Source organism: Grampus griseus, assembly GCF_964374135.1.
Source record: "Grampus griseus genome assembly, chromosome: 3".
Lineage (NCBI taxonomy): Eukaryota > Metazoa > Chordata > Mammalia > Artiodactyla > Delphinidae > Grampus > Grampus griseus.
The window spans coordinates 163,204,760-163,231,041 of NC_139019.1; the positions used below are offsets into that span (position 1 = coordinate 163,204,760).

Below are 26,282 nucleotides of genomic sequence, written 5' to 3' on the forward strand. Positions count from 1 at the left end.
CCATAGAAATCCAGATGGACTGTCTGGAGGAGGAAGCAAGAGAAGAGTTCGGGAGGAAAGAGGCCAGCTCATGGCCCAGCGGTTTTCCTTTAGGTGGGGTCCTGTAGGCCAAGGAGGGGACGGCAGGGGCGCAAGGCAGGGAGAGGTGATGATGGGGGGTAGGGGAGGGGGCAGGGAGAATGCCAAGGCCTGGGCTGCCCCGTGGGGACCAGATGCCATTCTTGGGGGCTCTGGCTGCCCTGGCCCCTTTTCCTGACCTCGACCAGGCCCGCTTTGGGTCTGGGCTCTGAGGCCTTGTGCCAGAATGTGCAGGAGTGTCTGTGCACATGAGTGCCCAAATGTGAGTGGGGCAAAGAGCCTAGAGACCTGGGTGGGTCCCAGTGGTGACCTTAGGGATGTCTGCATGGCTCCAGAATCATTTCTGCATCAGGGCATTGTCACCTGGGACCACCACGGGGACAGGATGCATGTGCGGGACCCTGTGTGGGCACTTGGCAGGGTCAAGCGGGCGTTTCAGGTATGTGCAGGGGGTGGGCATGCAGCTGTGGCTGACAGTGAAATCCCCCCCGCACTGACCACCTGCTTCCACTTCCAACCCGCTGGGAGCCTGGCCTTTTTGGTCTGCTTGGTTCCCGTCCTCTGCTCTTGAAGTGCAAGTGTGGGGTCTCACACTTTCCTCCAGCTGAACCGACGGAGGATGAGGAGGCCCGGACAACCGTGCTTCCCTCCAACGCGGCGCTGAGGATGGGGCTCCTGTCCCTCCTAGCTGAGGTGGGAGAAAGGAGGGGGCGTCTGCACTTTCCTACCCCCAAAACCCTGGATGTGGAGGCGAAGGGGCCAGGGGAGACATCCCTGAGCAGCTCCCCGGCTTCTCCCCGATTCGCGTGTGCGTCCGTCGGCGTGGTGAGCCTTAGAGCCACCATTTTCCCGAGGACGGCAGTGTGGCTGTGCGTGTGTGTGTGGGTCCCTTTCCAAATGTCCCTGTGTCTCCGGATGGTATGTCACTGGGTGCTGCCTGGTGTCTCTGAGGGCCATTCCAAGCTCCGTCTCTGTGTATTCGGGTGACAGTGGGGTTGGTGGTGTGTGTCACCGTGTGTGTCGGGATACCTGATGTGGTCTTTGTGTCACGGTGCCGCTGTGGTATGTCACTAAACAAATCATCGAATCCTCTGGGTGTCTGATCGTCGTGACAAGCGTTGTATCCGTGTGCCTTACCGTGCGTGGCGGCCTGTTGTGTTGACATACCTGTGTCAGTGCGTGCGCCTATAGGTATCGCCCCCATGGCATTGTGCGTCCCGGGCTTGTCCCTGTGACCATCAATGTGTGTTTCACCGCATGGGCCCCTCTCCCTGGCCTCCCTTGGCCTCTTGGCACCTTGTGAAGTGCCCACCATGGCGGCCAAGCTAGTGTCTGGGAGCAGGCTGGCTTCTTCGAGGCTTCCCATGAGGTGGGGCGGCCATGGTGGCCCTGCTATGGGCCCCACCCGTGCCCCTGGCCCGGCATGGACAGAAGCCCGTTGTGTGGCGAGGTGCGGGTGTGTGTTTGGGCCGCCCACAGGCCTCCCTCTGTCTGCCCGGCGCACATTGATCTTGGCTTCTGCCTGTGTCCGTCCTGGCCTGGCCAGCTGGGGTGTCCAGCTGTCTCTGTGGGCCAGAGCCCACCGCCCCCTACCGTCCCCAGCGGCCAAGACTGCCCCAGGTCCCACACCTCCGTGCCGCCCGCTGTCCCTCCGAGGCCCTGAGAGCGCGGATTTGGAAACTGAGGCCCCCTGCCTGCTCCCCCGCCCCCTCTCCTTCCTCCCTCTCTCTCCCCCCTCCCGCTCCCTCGCTCCCTCTCTCTCTCTCCTCCTGCCAAACGCATCTTGGCTCCGTCTGAATATCTCTCCTCCTCGATTTTTGGCTCCAGCTCTGGGCGCGTTCACTAAAAGAAGGGCTAGCTCCCCCCTTCCCCGCCCCCCTTCCTTGCTGCCTCCCCCCCCTCTGGAGGAGCCCCTCTGAGGGCGGGAGTGGCCGCGTGCAGGGGCCTGGGCCCCCAAGCGGGGTTGGCCAAGGGGGCACAGGCCTGGTGGGCGAGGGGGCTGGGTGGACTGGGCCTGGCAGCCCGAGAGAGTGGTGGCCGGGGTGACCATGCTGCCCGGCTGGGCGGGCGGCCGGGTGGGGAGGGGTCGGGGGCACGGAGCTGGGGTGTCTGGCTTCTGGTGGGGCTGGCAGGCCTCTGTGAGGCGCAGCTGTGCCCAGAACGCCAAGCTGCGTTTGCCATCACTACCGATGTGGCTGCGCCAGCGGGGAGGGGGAGGCGGGTGGCGGGCACTGCGGCGCTCCATAGCCAATCGGAAGCCGGGGTTGCACTGGGGAGCTCTCCCCCCACTGGGCCCCACCCTGAGGGAAGCTGGGGTTGGTGTCCAGCAGTGGGTAGGGGGCAATGCCACCACCGCCGCCGAGGACCCTGCCCCCTTGGTTGAAAGCTCGGGGCCAGCCTTCCTGGCACAGATCGGGCAAGGGCGGGGGGGGGGTCTGTGCCCACCTGAATCTTCAGGAGCCTAGCTGGAGTAAGGGGCAGCTCAGAGGCGCACCCCACCCCCTCAGCCCCAGGAAGCGGCTTTCAGTCCGGGGCAGCCAGGAGCTGGGGGTGGGGGCCGAATCATCCAGGAGGGTCCGTCCAAATATCGGCTTCAGTAGAATCATCTCGGGGGTTTATTCCGGGTCCATCTCACACAAAGTCGCACACTCTCATTGGCACACACAGGCACAAAGAATCACGCTGTCACACAGGCACGGCACACCCTGGCACAGCACACAGACACAGGCGTTCCCACACAGAGGCTCGCCTTCGCACCCAGACACCTAGGGATGCCCGCCACACTGAACAGAGGCTCATGCTACACACGCAGGGACACACATGTGGGTGCAGACCCTGGGGCACACATGGTCACACGGTCACACCGTGAGACACACAGCACAGACACAGGCACTGCCACCGCCCAACACACAGGAGCTCACGGCCCCACAGACACGTGGTGAGAAGCCCACGGCACACGCACACGGTGACATTGTCAGACACATGGTGATACACACACACCTGGCGATGTCTGGAAGCATTTGGTTGTCACACTTGGAGGGGGGTTTGCCACTGGCACCTAGTGGGTGGAAGCCAGGGAAGCTGCCCAATACCACACAGTGCACAGGACGGCCCCAACCGCACATAATGATCCAGCCCCCAATGTCAGCAGTTACGCACACGGGCCCAGCTAACCCCTGACACCCACTGCGCGCGCGCGCGCACACACACGGACAAGAGTCCAGCTGACACAGTATCTCACAGTGTCTTGCTTACTACGACCCAGGTTTTGTCACAAATGCAGGGCCCCCCACCTCTCACACACACACACACACACAAGCCCAGGTGCAGATGGTGTGGCATGTACACAATCCCATGTTGCTCCAGCACACAGGGACAAGGGTCACACCCACACACCCATTCACACCTGGGCCACACCTGGCCCTCCTTGGAAATGGCACCTGAGAGGCGAGACCTGCCCTCCTTGTACCTCCCCTCTACTTGCTGGCCCTGCTGGCTGTCTTTGAGCTGCAGATCCAACCACCCCAGCCTCTCCTGAGGGAACTGGGAGCTCTGAGTCCCTGTGCTGGTTTGTAGAGGCCTGGGGGATACTGCTGGGAGGCCACATGCCCACCCATGCCCAGGAGACCCTGGCCCTCTGGGCCTAGAGGCTAGGGGCCCCCGTCTCACAGTCTTGCTTCTGGCAGCCATGGAGACCGTCCAGGATGGAGGCGAGGCTGGCCTCTGAGACTCTTGTCCGCCGTGTGGTTGTCTCATTAATCCTCTGGCCGTTGACTCCTCGTTTCTGACTCTGGAGAAATATGACTGGGGGAATCATACAGGAAGAAAGCGTTTTGTGGGATAATAAGTGAATGAGCGTTTGTCCTAAAAATCACAGCAATGGCTAAAGTGTGCTGTGTGCTCGCTGTGTCTCGACCTGTGCTAAGTGCCTCCCTAGCTTGTCTCCCTGAATCCTTCCACGTGAGGCGGGTGTGGCAAGGGTTAGCTGTGCCCATGTGTGTGTCTGACAGTATATTAGGGCAGGGTTTCTCCACTTTGGCACTGTTGGCATTTGGGACATTTGGACATTATTAGGGGAATGGGGCCTCTGAGCCAACTTCCTGGGTTTGAATCCTGGCTCTGCTACTCACTAGCTGTGTGACCTGGGCAAGTCGCTCAACTTCTCTGGGCCTCCGTGTCCTCTCACAGGGTTGTGGTAAGGATCAGAAAGGAGTTGGCTTATCCAGAGTCCTTTAAAACAGCGCTTGATGTGAAGTAAGTGCTTGATTTTATGGATGAAAAACTGAGACTCAGAGAAGCAGCACCCTGGGACAAGGCCAAGGGCTAGAAAAGTGGTGGAGCCTGAGCCTCTTCTCTGATTGCCACCATCCTAAATCCTACTGATGGGACAAAAATGCAGCTTATTCTCTGGCCTTTACCAAATTTCGGAGTGGGCTTCTAGGCCTCCATACCCCCATTTGAAGTCTGTCCCTGCTGTTGGCCCTTGAACCATCCTTACTGCTCTGACCTTCAGATCTTTTTCTGTCCAGGACTCAGAATGAGAGTGGATGGTTATCTCATCCCCTCTGCACACCCACTGGCCAGGCTTGCCCTCACCTTCCTGGCAGGGCCCAACACCCTCTCCCACACATTGCTGGGCACCTAGCCGAAGCCCTCGTGCTGGGGGTGCAGCCAGGGACCTGTGCATTCCTTCCACAAATATTTGTTAAGCACCTCCTGGGTGCCAGGCCCTGTTCTAGGCCCTGGGGGCTCGGCGAGGAGCAAAATCAGTGGGGGTGCCAGCCCCGGTGAGAGGGTAGACCGTGAACCCGATAAACAAGGGAGGGTCCAGCGCTTGAGACAGCGATAGGTGTTATGGGGAAAAGAGAACAACAGTAGGGTCCTCGGAAGTGCTGGGCAGCTGTGGTTTTAGCAGAGGTGGTCTGGGAGGCCTCGTGGCTCGGTGTTCGGTGTTGACTTTCAACTCTGTTGCTCTGCCACAGCTCAAGTGCGGCCTCCCAGGCCCTTTGCCCTCTGCAAGGGGGCGGTGCAGAGGTCAGGGGTACGTGACTTAGCATGGTTGCCCCCACCGTCTGCCCGGAACGCACAGCCTGTTGTCGCTGCTGTCTGAGGTCATCCATTATCCGTACTTGTGGATACACCATAGGCTGCCCGCCTAAGACCTGGGGACAAGATGGCCGGCGCCTCTTCTCTACAGAAACTGGGCGTCAATGGGCACCGGGCACTCTCGACTGTGCCGCTCTGAGCTGGGGGGTGGGGCTGGGGCAGCTGGTGGCCCGGAGTGGCACTTCCACCTGGGCCCCTCAATTTAGCTCCCTTGGGGCGGGTCCAGTTTATTTTTACCCCAGCCTGTCACCCTGGCAGTGCCAGGCCGTGCCATCTTTGTAGGGTCTTGGGGACCTGCCCAGGGCTTGAGGGGACCTGGCTTTGTCTGCCGGACCCCCGATTCCAACTAGGTCCCCATCTCCTTCCACCCCCAGAACTCCAGGTGTGAGGGCTCTGGGCTGGGGCTAGTGGGGTAGGCACTGCTGGCTGGCAACCATCATGCCCAGCCTGGTGGCATTTGGTTTGGCACCCTGCCTGCCCCCCACCCCCACCCCATGCCTGGGCAGAGCCGAGCGGCTGCTGCTGCCAGTCTCCATCTTGAAGCTTGGAGTGGGGGTGGGGGAACGCTGGGCACCTCCCGGCCCCCTGCCCGCCCCGTGCCACCTGGGACTTGTCCCCCATGCCTACTCCTTGGAAGGGCCCGGGCTGCTTTTCCCGCTGCCCCTTTGCATCCTGGAGCTCGGCGAGGATGCCCGCCTGGCTTCCATCTTCCCTGCTCGCTTCCTCGCTCTCTCGCCTGCTTCCCTGTAATGGCTCACCATTTTTGGCATCTCCTCCCCCTCCCCCTCCCATAGGCGCCAACCTCACTTCCAAACCCGCCATTGCTGGCTCTCTGGCCTCTGCTGCCTGGGGCTGGGACCCTGGAAGAGAGAGTTTGGGGGGCCGAGCATATGGGCATGAGGGGGGCTTTCTGGGTGCTTGTGTGAGTGTGTGTCTGGAGGGGGAAACATGCTTCGAGCCAGCTCGTGCAACCAGCCTTGAGGTTGGCAGAGCTGGGCTGCAGGAAGGGGGTGGCGGAGAAGTGCAGACTCTCCCATTTCTGACCGGCCCCGGGGCTTCGTGTCAGCCTCTGGGCCACTGGGAGACCAGGTGGGCATTTCTGTGCAAGCCGGGGGTCTGGACTGGGAAAAGCAAGGCTTCGTTTGTAGGGTGCTCCAACCCTTCCTCCCCCAAGTCACCCCCGTCCTCGGGACTTCAAGTTTTCTGTTCCCCCCGTCCAGAGCCAGGGGTGGGGGAATCAAGCCCCACGTTGGGCACTCGTGCCCCCAGAGGGACAAGGGACTTCGGAGGAACCGGTTTACTGCCCCCCCCCCCAACCCCAGCTCGCTGCCCGCCTCTCTCGGCACTAAACAAAGTTTGCTAAGTAACTTCAAATGTTATTTGAGGACGGCCTGGCCTCAGCCCAAGGCGGCCCTGTGGAAACTTGTTTTTCGCTGCCGAGGCTGCAAGTATCAAAGACACACTTTCGGGGGGGTGGGGTGGGGGTGGGGGGGTGCTTCGACGCTTCTCCCCTCTCTCTGGCAGGGGCTGGCCCTGAACGGACACATAGACACACAGAGGCCCGCACCGGCAGAGGGACACACACATCATGCCGTAGCTTGCGACACCAGACACATGACAGGCAAGGACCATAGCGCTCACTGATAACACACACAACACACACATACTGACACACCCAGGGGGGAGGGGAGGGTTTGGAGTGTGCTGCCCCCAGCCCACAGGCCCTGGGGTTTTTCCAGCTGGTGAGGTTTTTCCACACTGGGAGAGTGCATGGCCACGAAGCCTGGAGTCCTGCATTCTCAGGTCTCGTGGGCGTGAGTGGGTGCTCAGATGGGTCCCTTCCCCTTTCTCAGCCTCAGTTTCTCCAACTGTAGAAGGAGGCGCTGGGCCCAGAGGGTGTGAGAAGCAGAATCCCACACTGATGAGAAGAGTGCCTGGGTTGGAATCATTGAAGGGAGGAGTGAGTCCCTAATAGCTGGGTCTGAGCGTGAGTCGTGGGCTACGAGCAGTGCTCATAGGTGTCATCTGGCATTTCTGCAAACCTGATGGGTGTCCACCCTGACTGGAGACCCCGACCTCCAGCAACTCTAGGTTTGCCAGTTCCCAGGGAGGTCTCTGTTTTTCTCCCCGCTCCCTCCATTTCTCTCCTGGCTTTTCTTGATCTTTCCCTAAATCCCTCCTTCTCTGGGTCTCCACCAGCCCTGCCCAGGCCTGGAGCTCAGGGAAATCGTGGGAAACAGGCTTGGGGTGTGTTTTTCCTCACCGAAGCCAGACAGGCCTGGGGTCCTCCATGCCCTGAGGTCCCTGATGAGCCTCCTGGAGTTCCCCAAACTCAGGCAAGAAGCTGGGGGGTGGGCATCTGAGCTGACACAATGTGGGAGGGGGAAGATCCTTCACAGGGTCCCTCTGAACCATCCCCTCCTGAGGTTTGTAAGCAGATGGGATCCCGCTGGACAATAGAAAGCCCAAGGCTGGACAGGACACCGGACTGACCCACCCCCAGGCCCTGAGAGCCTCCCCATCTCACTGTCAGCCAGACCCTCACTGAGATAGGTTTATGGGGGTCCCCTGGTCCCAGCCCCACACACCGCTTCATCTCCACTCACAGTCGGTACCCGCAACACCCCGCCACCCGCAGTCTGTCGCGCAGTGACAGCCTGTCACAGGCACCGCCGCACACCGGCACAATCTGTCGTCCACGCACAGTCTCACACACAACCTGTCACACACACGCACACACACACAGCGGCACAGTCACACACACAGCCAGCCTCACGCGATCACACCAAGCGTCACAGCTTGTCACAGCCATAGACTCCTCACAATAAAAATAACAGCTACCAACTCCCGAGCAATTATGCCTGGGCAGTGGGTGGGCGGGTGCACGTGACCTCCTGTAACCCTCTCAGCATAAGGCAGGTATGAGTAACCTGTTTTACAGATGAGGAAACAGGCTGGAAGGTCACGTGCCAAGGTCATGAGGCTAGAAGTGGGGTGGCAGGAATTACTCAGCCAGGCCCCCAGGGGCAAGCGACATTTAAACAGATCTCACTGCTTTTCAACCCACTCCTATCCATCTGAGACTCCCCCTTCTGCCCCCCCACCATGGGAGTTCCCTTCCCATTCCCCAGATGGGAAAAACTGAGGTTCTAAGCAGCCCAGCCAGGAAACAGGGGAAGGGGCCTCCTGGCCCCTTGCGTAAGAGGGCTCACGCTGTCTGCCTTCACCTGAGGAAGTGTGAGCCATGCCCTCCAGCCCAAATGTTACTTTGCTCCTTTTGGACCGCGGTGGCTGCAGCCTGCGGTTCTGCTGGATTCCATATGTAGGAGCCTTTGGCTGGGGCCAGGGTTCTGGAAGGCAGAGAAGTCCTGGGTCTTCAAAACCTCTGTCTCCATCCACAGTTGGGGGTGGGAGTGGCAAGCCGTAGGCTGCCAGGCAAGTCCCTCGGCCCAAGCCATGCCCGGGAGACTCGGGCTGCCCTGTACCCCTACTCCCCAGGGCCCTCCGCATTCCAGGGCGCTTCCTCCTCCTCTGCAGCTCGCTTTCCCCTTCTTTGTTCCACCACCCCCACCCCACCCCCGCCCCGCTCCCCGGGGCTTCCCCCGTTAGCGCTGCCACGGCCAAAACCAACACCGCTCCAACGACATCCCGCTGAGACCCGCCGGGCGGCGGCGGGCCCTGCCCCCTGGCCCGCTCAGGGGCCAAATCCTGGCTCGGCGTGGCGGCGACGGCGGCCCCGGCGCACGTGGCTACCCTTAGGGCAAGCACATGCGCACACCCCGGCGCATCGGCCCCAACGGGGCACCCGGGCGGGCGCAATCCCAGGTCCAAAGCCCCAGCGGACACTCGGCCGCGCGCACGCACTGCACGTAAGCACGCTCCTGCACAGGGGCTCAGACCCCGGTCGCCAGTGTGCCCTAGCCAGGCGCCCCCGACCGGGATCCCAGGCACCGCCAGCTTATACGCATACACGGGCCTCACGCCCCAATGGGACTGCTGGGAGCACACCCCCCCCATAAATAATACCCTTTCCCAACCTCAGATGGGGTCGCGGCGCGCGCGCGCTCACACATACACACACACACACACCACGCACACCCATGCGCTCTTGCTTGCATCCTCACCGAGGTTCTGAGCGCTGGTACTGCCCTGCGTCCCCACGGGGGTCCCGGGCTTAGGTGAGCCTGCAGGAACTGCCGGTGCCCACGCACGTGGCTCCAGGCCCACGCGGGCACACACCTCCCCAGTCTGCACACGCGTGTATTTCACGTGAGCTGCACACCTGCCAGGCCGCCCAGGGCACCTGGCTGCAAAACCGCATTCAGGTTTTGGGGGAGGGGACTGGGAATCGGAGGCCTAATTCCCACCGCCCCCATCTGTCTTAGAACACCCGCCTCCCCAAATGTCCCGGGGCGCAGGTGAGACGCCCCAGAACTGTTGCCCAGTGGCGCCCCTGCATGTGCTATATTTATATTGGAAATGTGTACCTTTATATACATTTCTTATATGTAAGAACCTCCCCCCATTCCCGCTCCACGTTTATACTTGGGTTTTACCATCCCTATTCGGCTTCTTCCCAAACCTGCAAAAAACCCCATTTCTCCAAGCAGGGACGTGGGGCGAGGCAGGAGCAGCCTCCCCCCTCCCCACTGTGGACGCCCCTCGTTCTTAAAGGCTAGGGACCCCCTTCCCACGAAAGGCCGAGCTACATCACCGAATCCCCAAGCCCTCCCCGAAACACAATCGCGGGGGTGGGTGCTGGTGGCCAGACATTGCTTTTTGGTGTGTTTGCTGTTGCTGCTTAAATTAATCCTGAGTGACGGCCTGCAATTCCTCTCCACAAAGAGGCCATTTAATGCCCCCCCCCCCACTTCTCGGGCGAAACTTCCATTTGTCCCCCTGAGTCCAGCTTGGCAGCTCAGGCCGCGCGCTACCAGCCCTCCTGGACTTTCCCTCAGGTGCGCCCGGGGCTTGGAGGCGGGTTCCCTGTGAGCACCGTGGACCTCAGGAGCGAGTGTGGGTGGGTTTTGGAGGGATGGGAGATGTCTTAAAATAGAAGCGCCTCGCTGAACGGAGGTGGGGGGAGGGCGTCCCAAGACTCCCTAGACGGCCCCACTGCCCAACTAAAGCGCTCCGGATGCCCCCGCCCGCCGAAGAAAGATCAACTTCCGTGCCTTCTCCAGAGCGCCCCGAGGGGAGGATCCAGACCGTCCCCCACGTCGCCCTGAAGCCCCCCAGTCCGCGTGTGTTTGTGGAAATTCCGGCAGAGCCGTGCAGCGGGTGCCCGATGCCCGTGTGCTAGCCCCAGCGTATGCCCCTCGCCAGGCTCCCGCCTCCTGCGACTCCTTTCATTGTCACCTCCCGGGTATTCTTTAAGTGCGTGACATTTCCCCGACCCGCTGCAATTGGCTCACTCTTGGCTTGGGGGGCAACATAGGTGGGTGAGGGTCGTGGCGAGGCCTCCCCTGGGCTCAGGCAAGGGGAGGGCTGGGTGTTTTCCACGCGCGGAACTTGGGTGCTGACTGTCGTTGTCACCTGCAACGCGCACCACAGGGTAGAAGGGGACAGCATAGCCCTCCAAGGTGCGGACGGCCGGGACCCGAGGGCGTTTGAGGGCCAGCGCTTAAAGTCGGGCGTGCGCGTGCGCCGAGGCGAAAAGGCGGGAAGTGGTGCGTTGAAGCCCCGGATGTGGAAAGCGCCTGTGGCACAAGGTTGTGTCGCTCGGCAGGCGGAACGGCTCCAGGCGTTGAATGAGGAGTGAGGACCACTGCCCCCGTGGGCAGGTGAGGGGAAACCGGGAATGGGTGTGAAGGAGCAGCGGCGACAGGCGAGGCCTAGGGCCGTTTGCGTTCGCAGCCAGAAGCACCAGAATGATGCCAACTAGACCCCGAGGGGGTCTGTGGCGGCCTTTCGGACCCCGCACTGCGCAGGCGCGGCTCCCTCTAGCCCCGTTGCGGCCCAACCCCTCCCCGCGACCCCGCAGAAAGTAACCCGGTGCGGGCGTCGAGGGCCGGCCTGGTTCGCGTTCTGGGACATTCGCCATTTGCAGCACCAGAGGCCTGCGCCAGAAGGGGCTCAAATGGCGGCGTTTTGGCCTCGAGGCGGGTTCGGTCCCTTCACCAGGCGTGCGACGTGAGGTTCCGGGCCGCCGTTTCCTCATTGTCCCTCCTCCTGTGCCATCTTGATACCCGACAGGGGATAACGAGAGGGCTTTGGGGAGAATGCGATGTTAATGATTCCTGTTCTTTGGTTGCTTGAGGGACTTTTCGAGCTTAACTGCCCCAGAATCTTGAGGGCAACTTTGGGGCGTCCTTACGGAGAGAATCCCTCGTACGCGTCTCAGCCTCCAGACCCCTAGCCTCGGAAGAGCCTCCCCATTTCTCCCCAAGTCGCCTCTTTTTTTGTGTGTGAATAAGGGCGGGGAAATTTACCAGGGGAGCATTTTGTTTGTTTCAAGGGTTGGCTGGGTTTGGGGGCGTTTGGCCTCCAGCGAGCACAGGGAAGAAATGTGACTAAGTGTTAGAAAATGCGCTTTCCCTTTCCCTCTTTTCCGCCCTCAGGCCGCGGGAGTTGCGCAGCTTCTAAGAACCTTTATAAAAAATTTCCCCCTCAGATATCCTCTGATCGACACCGCCTTCCCTCGGCGCTGACTTCTTGAATTTGGGGCGCTAAGGCCTCTCCACCCATTGCTTCCAGCCATTTTGCAGCACTTCTGGGCAGGCCGGGGGAGAGGATGGAAAAGTGGAAAAAGAACGTGTGCGCCGAGTGGATCCGACTTAACCTGTTCGAGAGGGAAGCTAGTGTCCGGAAGGCGTCCCCCCCAGTCTACCCCCGGAGCTCGAGCAGCCCCCGGGCGTTCAGAGAAAGCACTCAGGGGCCTCCCGATCTGCCCCTCGGAAGCCAGTCATAAACCCGACTTCTCATCGCCCGAATTACTTAAGGGCGCTTTGATGGTGTTAGGTCCTTTTCCTTTTCCACGTGCGGATGACTCAGCCCGCTCCAGCTGCGACTGGGGAGGTGACCCGGGGCAGCGGTTGACACGGCGCTCGGCACCCTCGATGGGATGGGAGGCGCCCCATCCCAGTCGCATCCACTCCCCTCAGGCTCCCAGACCACACTTAGCTCCCCTTTCCCCCCTCCCTTTTATTTTTCAGGTCATCTTTTCCCTCTTCTTTAAAAAAATTATTTTAAAAATTGTAAGGAGTTTTTGTACTTTTTTTTTTTTTCTTAACGTGAGACAGAGGCTGTTTAATGGAAACAGGCATTTAAAAAAAGAGAAAGGAAGAAATACATGTCGGCTGTCCGTGGAGCTCGAGCCTCGCCTGCTTGGCGACTGAGCTTTTGGTCGCCGGTTCCCTGGTAGAACCGGCATGGGGCACCTGGGATCTCTGCCCGTGAAAAGGCGCTATAGAAATACGAGGAATTATTATGATTTTAATAAAATTGTGTCTCATTTAGGAGCGCGCTTCTGCACTGCCTCTGTCGTCGGAGCCCGGGTTTGCCACCGCAAAGTCTGTAATCAGAGAAAAATACCAGCTTTGTTGAGGGTTAGAATATATCATTGGCTAATGTGTGCGGTTTTTTTTTTTAATAATGCTAAGCATTGGAATAATTAAAGAGTGAGAAATAATTCGTCTCTCCTCTCCCCTCGGTATTGTCTTATTTAAGGGTGGAAAGCGCACTTTTAGGCAAAGCTAGTTAGTTTTAATGCGGGCTTTATTTCTCAATCGCCTTCCCTCCGCTCCGGTTTGATTCGCAAATCCCCAAACTGGCACAAGCCGGGAAACTTGCCGCGGCGGCCGTTCTTCTCCCGGAGTTGGAGGCTCGCTTTCCTTTTTTCCCCCCTCTTTCAGAGACAACCCTCTCTTCTTCCCTCCCCTGCCTCTGGGCCCTGACCCACTGCCTGGTTTTCGCTAGAGCGATTTAAAAAAGAAAGGAAGAAAGGAGCCGGGCTCTGGTACCCCCGTGCCAGCCGAGGGCGCGTTTCCCTGGCGGCCGGCTGGTGGGAGAGTCAAACCCGGTGGCTGGCGGGTGTGGGGTCTCAGATGCACAGTCTCGCCGCCTACCCTGCACGCCCCCCCGCCAAAAAAAAGGATCAAGTAATCCAGTATTTCTAAAGATTGAAGCCTCAGAGAGCTCAGATCCCTTGTCATATTTTAAATTAAGCCGAACAGTTCTTTCTTCCCAGCCTCATATGCAATAGGAAGAGAAAATTCGGTCTTCGAGAGCCTGCCCTGGCAGCCCCGTGCCCTTGGTAGGGGAGAGAGCTGTCTACTTGGGCTGGGGCTGGCATCCAGCCCCAGGATGGTGCCACTACCCACAGGGCCTAGATTTGGGGCAGGAGAGCAGGGTCCAGGGCCAGTGGTGGGCACAGCCTAGGGAGATGTAGGAACAGAAGAAGAAACATTTCATCAGGGCTGCAGAGGTTTGCTTCAGGCTGGTGGGAGGCTGAGCCACTGTCCTGGTCATTCCCCCAGGTGTGGGGTGGACGGGCTTGAAGGAAAAAGAGGCTTTGGTGGTGCTTGGGGAAGACGCAGCTCCTGTGAGAAAAGAAAGGGGAAAGAGGGCAAGAAATTGGGGGTAGGGGCTTGTGCCCCAGGCACCAGTGGCTGAGCAGTGGCTTCGCATTGCAAAGGGAGTTATTTATTTGCTTCAGGTGTTTTTAATTAAAAGGGTTCCTGTTTTATTTACCTTGTTATTCGGTGCTTAGACTTTTCAGCGATCCCTTGCATTTTTTTTTTTTTTTTTTACATAAGCAGAAACTTTTTTCTCCCCTTGGAAAGATATTGTGGGAGGTATTTTGCCTTCAGTGCTTTCTCTTTCCTGCTTTTTTTAAAATTTAATTTTAAAATTTTAAAGTAAATTTAGTGCGAGTGAAAGTGAGGGGGGAGCCAGCTGGGGCTGGAGCCAGGGAAAGAGGGAGGCAGATGCAGCAGAGTTGGGCCTCCCTTCCCGCGGCAGCTCCACCCCAGGACCCCCTCACTCTCTAGGCCCCCTTCTGCCACTGCTACTCCCTTCCTCTCCCTGCAAGGCTCTTTTGGACAGGGACGAGGGGAGCCTGTCCTGTTGCGTGCTCATTCACTCTTCAGGAACCCCTGCCTCTGCAGAGCCACTTTTCCCTCATGACCACCTAATATCAGGGCCCCCCAGTCCCTGCCTGCTTACTCCCGTCAGTCAGCTTTCAGCTCGGTGGGCCCAGTTTGTCTCCCACACTTGCCCTGCTTGTCCACTAACCCCGCTGCATAGTTGGTTGCCCTGTTGATGGGATCAGAGTTGGGCAGGCACAGAGAGAGACGGACAGACAGACAGAGGCGCAGAAACCCGTCTGCAGCAGTGAGGATTCAAGCGGCTTCTTTTCACTATGAATTTTTGTGGTCACATGAGTAGTGCACTTGGCTCTGTAACGTGCGTGTATACATAGGTGCTCAATTTTGAGGCTGCTGGTGCGGGCAGGAGCTATTTCTAAGGCATATGAATTATGAGGACTCTGTAGTTGAAACACTCAAGGCGCCTTGAGCAGTGCTGAAAATGTTCTATTTCTTAATCTGGGTGGAGGTACACAGGTGTGTTCACTTTGTGAAAATGTATCGAGTGGAAGACTTAGAACTGTGTGCCTTCTTTCTGTGTGCCACACTTCAGTTAAAAAGTTTATTTTTTAAAAAGGAAGGCACAGCCTCAAAAGTAAAGGCCGAGGGTTACAAAATAATAATAATCATTATTATTATTTAAATAAGAAAGTTCTCCAGCCTGCTTTGCTCAGGCCTCTCCACTAAGGAATGGTGGGAGAGCTTGTAAAAATTAGTGGGCTGATAAAAAACCTCTCAGGCATGTGGCCCATGAGGCTTCCTTCCTCCACATGTGCGGAGTGCCTGGAAACCACCTGCAGACTTAGGTTTAGCTGTAGGATTTTAACATCTCAGGACCAAAGGATAGAAATTGGTAAGGAAGAAGTTACATGCCAATTACATTTTGCTCTCAACATCTGGAAAGCAAAATTGCAGCTGTTCTCCCCCTCCCCATTACCACCTCTTCTTTTTTTTCTGCACACTTAAATTTTTTGTACTTGTGCCATTCGTACTTCGGTTTTCTGCACTGTTAAAACATTTTCACGGCTCTGACGAAATCAAATTGTTGGGTTTGGGCTTTTAAAAAAAATGTGTATGTATATGTATGTATCTTACAGTCTGACAGTATAATTTTTTGGAGCGATTTATTTGAACAGGCCCGCAATCAGTTGATAATCCCCTTCCTTTTCTTTCCCCTCTTGGCCTTTCCAGCACCATTCAGGCCAGAAGCTTGAGGGAGAACGCTTGGCCGCTCTTGCCTCTGCTCCTTTGGGCAGGTACTGACAGCTTCGCCCTCCACGGCCCTTCTGCGGTGTTTTTGTTTTCCCTTCGCCCCCCAAAAATATTTGAACCAAAAAGCCTCTTTTTTTTTTTCCTCCACCCACAGCAAACTGAAAGGGCTAGTGAACCGTGATTCAACAGAGCGAGGGCGCCTCTTTTCTTCCTTAGCATTAATTAACTCAAGTTCGTTAGGACGTTGGGTCTGTCGCCCACAGTTTTCTCTTGTGTGTGCTGAATCGGGTCATAGAGGGAGACTTCCCATGCAAACAGTTTGTGTTGGAGCTGGAGGACACAGAGGGGGAGAGAGGGTAAGAAAGAAAGGGAGCCAGTGAGGGACGGATTGTGGCCGAGGGGTGGGCATGGTCCTAAGCTCTGGGCACCCTGGTGCCAGCCTCTGAAGGGGCTAGACACCGGGGGGGATAAGGATTCTCGGGTTTCCTTGGCAATGATCCTGATAATAAAATAGTTGGGGAGAACAATACATTTTGAGGGATTGAAAAATGTCTTCCTTCCAACTCCTAAAACTGTACATTTGGGGGAAGCCGCTTGCTTGGACAGGGCCCATCCAGCTCCCCTGAGCCCTCGAGCAGTGAAAACCTCGGGCTCTTCCCATCCTGGCCACCGGCTCTCTGCCCCAGGCTCTGGGCACTGCCTGTTGCCACAGCAACTGCAAGAAAGAGGTTCTCTCTGGGTCTAGGGGAGTGCAGACCAGGCAGAGGGCACCCGGAGCTCAGAGAAACTCTCCTCTTGCCCTGGCCCTTCTCTCCTGTGGCAGGGGGAATAGACCTGGCAAAGCAAGGGGGTGTCAAAACATCCTGACGGAACTCTTGGAGCTCATGAAGAGGACTTGGGAAGGCCACAGGAATTGTCTCCAAAGTGCAGGGCGAGTGGTGGGGAGAGGGGAGAGGACCATCTTCCCTGGAGGATCCCCAAGCATTTTCTGGGGTCAGTAGTTGGCAGCCGGGCCTTGGGCGAGAGTTTTCAACATTTTGTTGTTTGCTCTGGCCTCCTCTCTTGCCCTCCAGATATTTTCTCAATGAGCTGGGCACAGACCTCATCTTCACCTGCTAGTCTCCCCTTACCATGCGTTTTGTCAGTTTTTCTTTAGAGAAAGTTGTGAAGTTGGCTTGTGGGGTTCTTCCTTCTTCCCGGACCCTTGACCACGATGGAGTGACACTTTCCAGACCGACCTGGTGGGTGAGGCTCAGGCTTCGCACTGCCCTTGCCCCTTGAAGCCCTTGACTGTCATCTGTCCTGTGCGTTGGTTCATTCTGACCTTCGGAGGGTCCCGTCCTCACAGAGCTCCCTGAATGGACGACCGGCCTCTGACTTTCCCGGCTTTTACTTCTATTTGGTGACACAAGAAAGTTTCAAGCAAAATAGTGAATTAAAGACTAGGGTTTTGTTTCCCATACTCTGTAGAGGATGAAAGTAAACAATTTCCAGTTGCACTAGAGAGAATAGATCGTCTTCCCCCAATACCTCTATTCCTGCCCGATTTTATTCAGTGCCAGGAGGGAGAGGGGAGATGTGCCTGGAGCAGGGTAGTGTTCGGAGCCAGAATGAGGCTGCCTGTTGGCCCGATCCCAGGCCACCGCTCCCGGTTTGTAGTCAGGAGGAGAAAAGGAAGGGAAGGGGGTGGGTGTTGGTTTATAGGAGTGTGCAGCCTGGTTCTGAGGCAGGCCTCATCCTAGACCCAGCAAGGGGTGCAGGGCAAATCCATTCAGCAAGCTGAGGATGCTAGAAAACCCCCGTCCGGTCCGCCATTCCTGGGCAGAGAAAAACAGGCCCAAGTCAGCCAAAAACCCGCTTTGTCCAAATTCTCCGAGCCTCCTCGCAATGTGCATATTCTGGTTTCCATGCTTGGCGGTTCCAGACTCTTGGATGATTTTACTGTGGCTGCAGAGCCCCTTCCTGCCTGCCCGTCCCCCCCCACCACCCAGAGAGGGGAGGCCCCACCCACCTCTCAGATAAGCAGCCGGCCCCTTCCTTTTGCTGCCTACGGGTTCTCTTTCCATTTCTGTCCGGGAGTCGGGCCACTGCTTTCTTGTATCCCTTCTTCTTTGGGACAAGATGGAAGATCTCAGGGGTACGAAGTTGGCTTCTTTTCGGTTCAGGCCAACGCTGAATTATAAAATCCCGGGAATTGGACAGGCTAATCAGGGCTCTATTTGTGGCCTTTTAAAATTTCCTGCATCTTTTTTCACCCAGGCTGCAGATATGCAGTAGTAAAATGGATCCTGATATATCTGGTAATTCCTATGTAGGTTTTTGTCAGTTATTTGCACTGTGTACAGTTATCCAAATTAACACGGACATATATAAAACTAGCATGTGTCCAGGGTCTGAAAGAATAAATCTGAGCCTTAAAGCAAGCAGAATGTGGACAAATAGGATTTTTTTTTTTTAAAGATAAAGTGACCTCCAAATAGTGGCCCTGTTTTTAAAGATATAACTTCTTGTGCTTCTAGATGTTTTACTATTGGCAGGTATAGGCCAGTTGCAAAACCCGTCTCGGGCTGGGAAAATTATTTTGTTTCCTTGAATATTTTTGAATACTGTGTATATGAGTGAGATTCTGTACACATTTCCCTGTTTTCCCTTAAATAATCCAGAAGGCCTCATTTCTTTTGTGGATTTTTGGAAAATGACACATTTAACTTTCTCAAGCTAGAAGCAGTCACTTTAGCTAGTTTTTCTTTTCTTTTCTTCCCCTTCTGCTTCTCTTTCTCATTCTTCTTCTTCTTCCCCCTGTCCTAGAGTCCTTATCTTTTCTCCTTGCTCATTTTCCCTTTTCAGCTGCGTCTTCTTTCCCTCCATCTCTGTCCTTCTCTCTCTTTGCAGTTTTGGGCCCAGCTTGTCTTGCTCTCTCAGGATTGGGCTTCCTTCTCTCCTTCTTTCCCCCTCCCCCTGTTCCTCCTCTTCCTACGGCCTGCTCATTCTTTTTCTTTTGGAGGCACATTTTTCCTAGTGATGGCTGAAACCAGCATGGGTATTTCAGAAATGTTTCAGTGAAAACTGTTGTTGTTTTAAAAAAAAATCAAATTCTATATACGTGACAGTAATGAGAGAGGTCTTTCTCTCACAAAGGCAGAAAAATTCCTCTCCACAAACTACAAGCCCATGTGAATTTTAAAAGTCGAATCTCTGGCTTCTGGGATTTTTCTGTTAAATGAGGGAAAATACCTTTTCCCTCAAATTTCCCTGCTTTTCCTTAATTTTTCCTCTTTGTTGTCTTTTTCTTTTTTGCTCACTATTGTCACCAGCATCACTGGCTTCCTTACCCCTCCGTTTTTTCTCTCATTCCCTTTCTCCCCTCCCCTCTCCTTCTCCAAGGCTTGCCTGTCCCCTTGCTCCCTCCATCCCCTGAGCCCTTACATTTTCAGGTGGCTCAGCCCTGGAGAAGCCTTGAATCCTCAGAGGTTTTTTTTTTTTTTGCCTTGGCTCTGATCGGGGTGCAGGGTGCAGAGTATCTGAGTTCCTAGCCAAGACCGAGACTGGGACAGGTAATCTTCCAACAGGAGCCTCTACTCTCTTAACAAAAGGGGGACAGTCCCCTTTTGTCTGGGGTTTCTGAGGGGCGTGTCCAGGACCGAAAGCCGCCATCAGTGGCATTCAGGAGGAGGGGGCTGTAGGGGTCGGGTTCGCCAAGTGTTTCTATTGGAACCTGAGCGATTCTTCTCTGTGTGCCCCACAGGAGGGAGAGAGACCCAGTCATTAGAAATACCCTGGCTGCTCACCCAGGCAGGCCTCCCCGCCCCGAGAGCCAGATGCCTCTGCGGGAGCAGGGTGAGGGGAGAGCGCTGCCTGGGAATCCTCTCAGCCCACCTTCAAGGTTACAGGCCACTGGCAGGTGAAGGACAATTGATGATTGTTCTCCTTCCCTGTTCCTCCCCTGGGAAGTGCCTGTTGCTCTTCCTGTTAAGGGAGAATTGAGGGGGTGCAGTGGGTCCCTGCGGCTCCATGGAGACACTCCATTGGTCCTCCTGGGCCACTTTTATGTGCAGTCTCTCCACCACTCCATCGACCTTTGACCTCTCCCTTCATCCAGGAGTGAATCATGGATCTTGTCCTGTTTCCCTAACTTACAAGTGGATCCTTGCATCCACCATCTCCCTTGCCACCTACCCAGTTGCACCACCGGATTCAGAATCGACCCATGTTTAGCACCCGGCATGGTGGTCTGTGAGATGGAACATGGTAGACTTCTCTAGGAGGCTCACGCTGGCCGTTTTCTGTTTGGTGTCTAATATTTAGTATGAATCAAAATACCAGAAAAACACACCCCCGTGCCAAATATAAACTCACTTGTAGTTTCTACCATCTCATCTTTATTACATTTTTTTGTTTGTTTCGTCTCATCTTTAGAAAGTAACATTGCTTCTCTCAAGGTGGAGAGAGACAGGGTTTGGTACCTTATGTTACTCAGCTAATATCCTTGACTAATTGGACCCAAGCTGGTTATTAACGTGATGTTAATTATTGAACACCACCCTAAGAGGCCTGTCTTGCAGTGACACCTGCCTCTTGCTCTCTCGCCTCTAACTGTTTCTCTCGGCCAGTCAGGCCAGTCAGGGCCTGGACTGGGGTCCCAGGTGCTGAGCGGCACTGTTCCTGTTGTCTGGGTCCCGCGCCAGCCCAGGGCTGCATGTTTTGTTTGGGCACACCCCGGGCCCTCTTCCTCGAACCTTTCCGCTGAGCGTAAAGGCCACCGAGCACAGGGTTTCAGATGGGGAAGAAAGGGGCGAGAGTGAGCAGTGACCTTTCTGTTGCCAGCTGAGGGCTGAGCCCCACCTGGGGACGGGGCAGCTATAGGGACTGGGTTCTGAGTAGGATCAGTCTCTCCCTGCCTGTGTTCATGTCCTCCTCTGCTCTTCCATTTCTTTAATAACTGTCCCCTCCTTACTGCTTCTCAAAGGCCTAAAGCATGGCTGCTCAAGGGCCCCTACCGGAGAGGACCCAGTGGAGGCTTCCACACTCCTGGCTTCTCTCCCCCATGTTCACCTTTCCTGTCTGGGTGGAAGGTCCAGAGCAGGGGTTCCCCTGGGGAGCTCTTCCTGGTGACTCGGTTTCCCCAAGGTTGTCTCACGTTTCCTGATAGAGCTCTTTCCTGCTTTCTTGTTTCCTTTATTAGCTCTCTTCCTTTCCTTTAGGGCTCTTATTTCACGCTCTTGCACCTTCCTCCGTATGGTTTGGGCCCTTTAGTCTGAATTGAACGGGGCACAGGTAGGTGAGTGTTCCCTCTCCTCCAACCAAGAAACACTAAACACAGACCAAGTGGAGAGGGCAGAGCTGGAGAAAGCAAAGAATCAAGAGTTCAGGAGGTGGTGGTGGTGGTGGTGGTGGTGGTCGTGCACAGGCAGGACCCTGTGTTTGGAAGTAGTGTCCATCTCCGTGCCTTTGTCACTTCCTCCCGGGGTTGGCTGTTGTGTTTGTGGCTGCGTGTAGTGCTTGTCAGTGGAGTGCTGTGACAGGAGGCTATTTTAATAAACTGTTGCAGTTTCTCGAGCAGAGCTGCATTGCGTTGGCATCCCTCTTCACTGCTAATGGAGCGTGCGTGGCTGGGTGTGGGCCGCCGCCGAGGGAGGCACTGAGCTTGCTGGGGGCTGGGGAGAGGGAGGCTGTGAGGTGCTGGGGGGGCCTGCCTCCCTCGTCTGGGAGTGCTCCTGTGAGCAGCAGCCAGACTGGGGGAAAGGGTGGCTACACCCTGGGCGCCAGGTCCCTGCCCTGGAAGTGCTGTTGGCATCGACACTTTCCGAGCTCTCTTTCTTCTTCTCTTTCTATTCATAGCACGGCAGGCAGGCTTGTGTGTATGGCCAGGGAGGAAAACTTCCACTCGCCCCTGTGCGTCCCATAAACAAAAAAAGAAATAGAACCAGAAAAAGAGTGTGCGGGCCTTAGAGAAAGAGACTGAAACCAAAACACAGAGAAGAAGGCGCAGCTGCTTTCCCCAAGGCCTTCTGGGGCTCCCTCCCGCCCGACAGCCTGCCCGGAGTCAGGCCTTTATTTATTTATTTTTCTGGCTTAAAAAAAAAAAAAAATTCTGTGTCTTCCTCAGCCCCAGTCCCCCTCACCCCCTTCAGATTTGCTGGGTGGCCGCTGCCAAATGGACCCGAGTGGGAGCCTGGAATGAAAAATTCATAACTGCTGGACTTTGCTTGTTCATTAGACGTGAACTTGTCGATTGGGCAAATTGTTTTTGGTCTCCAACTGCCGGGGGCTCTCCCCACCCTCTCGGCTTGCCCGGTTCCCTCCTCCCCTTGGACGCAGCCATTGGCTGCTCGAGGATGTCTCATTGCCAAATAGGTGGATCCTTCTCTCTCTCCCTCCCCCCTTCCTCCCCCCCCCCTTTTTTTTACTGGCTTTGGCACAAGCAAATGGATGGGGATTGAGCATGAAAGGGGAGAGAGAGAGGGAGTTTGAGAGAGAGAAAAGAAGCAAAAAAAAAAAAAAAATCCAAAACCCAACCAGCGCACATACATACACACACAAACACACACACAACACACACACACACAGCCCCATCCCATCCACGTCCTCTCTCTCTCTCCCTCTCTCTCTCTCTCCTTCCCTCCCTCCCTCCCTTGCTCCCTCCCTCTTTTGCACGCTTCTGCCAGCGACGATCTGCAGCCGGTCCGAACTCGTCCTCTTCCCCGGGAATCTGCGAGCTCCCCCTTTGCCTGCGATCAGGCTCAGAGGCGGAGGGAGGCAGCTCGAAGTTTATATCCCTGTGCCGCTGCCAAAGCCGAAAGCCTTTTTCTTCAGCTGCCGCTTTTCCCCCTCCTGGTTTTTGTTTTTGTTTTTGTTTTGCACAGGGGTGGGGTAGGGCGTGTTGTGTGTTGGGGGGGCGGGTGGGAGGTAGGTTTTGACTTTTAAATTTTGCATATTTTTATTTAATTAATTAATTAATTTATTTATTTTTAACTGGAAGGTGATGCACAGGGGGTGAAACTGAAAAAAATTTTTTTGTTGGCTTTTGTTTACCTGGCGTGTGTGGTAACCAACTCGCTCCCTCTCTCTGCTTGCTATCCCTGACCTTTCTTTCTTTTTGCTCCTTTAAAAAAAATATTAATTTCCCCCTTCTGTGCAGTGGAGCATGGGTGGGGGGGAGGAGGGGGAAGGGTTTGAGAATCCACCCAAGCCCGGCCCCTATTCCCCAGAACACCAATAATAACCCCCTTTAAAACATTTACCTTCCTCCCCTGCTCCTCCCCCTCCCCCCTCCCCCCACCCGCCCCCAACTCACAACTCTGTTGAGTCCAGAAGCTCAGAATCGGGCGTTGGGCTTTGCCGGGTGCTTCAGATCAATGGTAATTATTTAATTTTTTCCAGTTTTATTTTTGTAAACAGAAATCAATTATTATTTAAACTTCAAACAAGCAAACAAGCAAAAAAAAAAAAAAAGAAGAAGAAAGAAAAAAACCAAAAACCGAGAGCCCGGCCCTCTGTCACCTGACTGAGTGGGAAGGAGGGTGAAGGGGTCAGTGGGGATGGGGCGCAGGATGCCCCGTGTAGCTTTTAACCCTAATGTGGTTGATTGATACCACCACCTTATTTGTGTTAACAAGGAGCGTTTTCTTCCTTATTACTGAGATTAACATTAGTATTGGTGTTGATAACAAAGCTGAAATCACATATTTAGGGTTTAGATCTGATTTTTAAAATGCTGGGGTGGATGTTCCAATCGGAGCAGGAGAAAAGAGAATGAAAACAGCCTGGGGAGGGGGAAGCCAAAGCCGTTTCCTCGCTCGCTGGCTCGTGGATGTCATGTTCTCTCTTCTTGGGGGTGGCCAAAAACCTACCGGTGTCCGGGCGTGAGGTGGCCCCCGCATGCCCTGCGTGTGCGTCCACGGGCATTTGTGCAGACTGGACACTGTGCTGGGGCGAGCTGAGACGAGTTCGAGGCTGCGATAGAACATGGAGATGTCATGGGCGCGACAGAGCCTGGCGGGGATACCAGCAGCGTGTGTGTGTGGACGGCAACGTTGTCTGTGCGCGCGTGTGTGTGAGTGAGTGAGAGAGAGAGAGAGAGAGAGAATAGGTGTGTGCTCAGGCTCTGGGTGTCTCTGTCTGGCTGCTGAGGCTGAGATGGGAGCAAGCGGCTGGCTAGGCTGGTGGCAGCTCCAGACCACACTTTCCTAGAACAATCGCAAGAGAAAATTGTGCGGGGGGCGGAGGAGGAGAAGGCGATTTTTCTTGTGCCCCCCTTCTAACGCTTCTGTTCTCCTTTTCTCTTTCCCCCTCACCCCGTCTTCCCCTCCTCCTGTCTTCCCTCGCCCCGCATGCTCCCGGCTTGCCGCCTGCAGGATGAGTTCCACCCGTTCATCGAGGCGCTGCTGCCTCACGTCCGCGCCTTCTCCTACACCTGGTTCAACCTGCAGGCGCGGAAGCGCAAGTACTTCAAGAAGCACGAGAAGCGGATGTCGAAGGACGAGGAGCGGGCGGTGAAGGACGAGTTGCTGGGCGAGAAGCCCGAGATCAAGCAGAAGTGGGCATCCCGGCTGCTGGCCAAGCTGCGCAAAGACATCCGGCCCGAGTTCCGAGAGGACTTTGTGCTGACCATCACGGGCAAGAAGCCCCCCTGCTGTGTGCTCTCCAACCCCGACCAGAAGGGCAAGATCCGGCGGATTGACTGCCTTCGCCAGGCCGACAAGGTGTGGCGGCTGGACCTGGTCATGGTGATTTTGTTTAAGGGGATCCCCCTGGAAAGTACTGACGGGGAGCGGCTCTACAAGTCGCCCCAGTGCTCGAACCCCGGCCTGTGCGTGCAGCCACATCACATTGGAGTCACAATCAAAGAACTGGATCTTTATCTGGCTTACTTTGTCCACACTCCGGGTAGGTTGCTCTCAATCCCCCTTTTGCCCACCCCATTTTATTTTACTGGTTGGCATTTGTTCTGTTGATTCTTCTTTCCAAACGATACATGCATAGACGCGATGGGCCTAACTGGTGCGTCCGTCCTGCTGAGGCCTGAAGCACGTTTGATGTTCCCTTTTCCCTTCTGTTTCCCTCCACTCTCTCCATTCTTCCTCCTTTGCTCATTTACACATTTGCCGTGTGTTACTGATTGTCGTGCCCCTCCGTCTTTGGAGGACTCATCTTACCCAAAAGATGCTGCAGGTCCTAGGACTGGGGCCAGGATGCCCCAGAATTATCCAGGATGGTGAGAGTTTGTGATGAACACCACTACCACCAAAAAAAAAAAAAAAAAAAAAAAAATCACTCCTTGCTCTGATTTAAAATGAGAAGAAGTATTGGGGGGCAGGTACTGGTTTTCCTGCAGCGTCCCCTCAAGTCCTGGGGAAACGCCAGATTTGGCACAAGCAGGGTGGGCAGCAGTTCGGTGGAGAGAGGGGCGTGTAAAACCCCCGGATATGAGACAGAATGAATAGAAAAGAGGAAAGAAGGCAGAGGCGGGCAGCTTCTGAGGCCCAGATGCCCAGGCGGGAGCTGTTTCGCCTGGGATTTGGCTGACGGAGAGGAGAAAAGTCATTCAATTTCACAGAGAGTGAAAATGAGCACGAGATTCCTCGAGCTCTTGCCCTTCACTGTCCCTTCCCCTTCGCTTTTCAGCTGAAGTGGCGAGACCCCCGGATGGGTGCCCGCAGCCCCCATACCTCTGCTGGGGGGCAGAGAGGCTCTCCCCAGCATAGGCACGCCAGGGAGTGGGCATTGCTGTGGAAGGTCTTAAAGAAACAAACAAGCAATCAAAACTCTGTAAAATCTCCTTTTCCTTTTGTGTTCCAAGTAGTTCCAGCTCTCCTCTTTGCTTTTCCAATTTCACCCTGCATTTTGGGTTGTGTGGTTCAGTTCTCCTCCTCTGTTCCTTTTTTTTTCCCCCCTACCCTTTCCCTTTTTATAATTTCTTTCCGCTTTTGTTTTCTTACAAATTGAAACAGAGATGGCTGGTTAATTTTTAGCCTCCACTCAGCTACGCCCAATTTACTGCCGCCTTTGAAACCTAAACGGGCGGCACTCTGTGATTAAGCAAGGCAGAAGTGTGTTTACATTATGCCCAACCAACTTGTAATGAGAGGGCTACCAAACCTTTCTCTCTCTCTGTGTTTTTTTTTTTTTTCCTTTCCACCATTCCAGTATTTCCCCCCCTTTTTTCCCCCTTTCTTTCTCTCTTCATGCGAATGTAAGAGAATGTGGCTTAACTTCAACTCTAGTGAATGTTCTTTCCCGCAAATGTGTGTGTGTGTGTGTGTGTGTGTGTGTGTGTGTGTGTGTGTGTGTGTGTGTATCTTCCTTCCTGTTCATTCACAAAAAAGAAAAGCAAGTCACTTTTCTGCTGTGGTTACCCCCTTGCCTGTTTGGGATGTTGGGAGGAGAGGTATGACTTAATCCAGAAAGGAAATTTTGGGCACTTTCAGCATTGCATCAGCAGTGGAACCTCGACTGGGATTAGCACTGAGAGTTTATGTGTTGGAGAACTCTGGGGAGGAAAAGGTGGTATTTGAGGCCTCTCTTCTAGCTCATTCTCTCATTCTGAGAGGTGGCTTTGGTAGTTGCTTGGAGGCAGTGGATACCCCCCCCCAACTCCTGTTGTCCCTCCCTCCATGGATCTTTCTAGGCCTGTACCTGGCCCTGTGTGACTGTCATGGCCCACTCACGAAGAATGACCAACTGCCGGTCCTCTTCCTCGTTCATCCTTTTTCTTTCTGGAAAAGAGACCAAAGAAAAAATTAAAAGTTATTCCCTGATTCTCTGTCTACTCGGCAAATCAGAGTGGGGAGGGTGTGTGCC

At 55.4% G+C, this 26,282-nt stretch overlaps 1 protein-coding gene across 1 annotated transcript in view; it reads left to right on the forward strand.

The window, feature by feature from the left end:
- The first annotated feature begins 465 nt into the window (after nucleotides 1-465).
- The window catches only part of NFIX (nuclear factor I X), a 91,429-nt gene continuing 65,612 nt past the window's right edge, over nucleotides 466-26,282 (forward strand). The window contains 2 exon segments of the mRNA XM_082652249.1: nucleotides 466-517; nucleotides 23,837-24,368. Coding sequence (XP_082508375.1) covers nucleotides 23,951-24,368 — 418 coding nt within the window. The 5' untranslated portion in view covers nucleotides 466-517; nucleotides 23,837-23,950.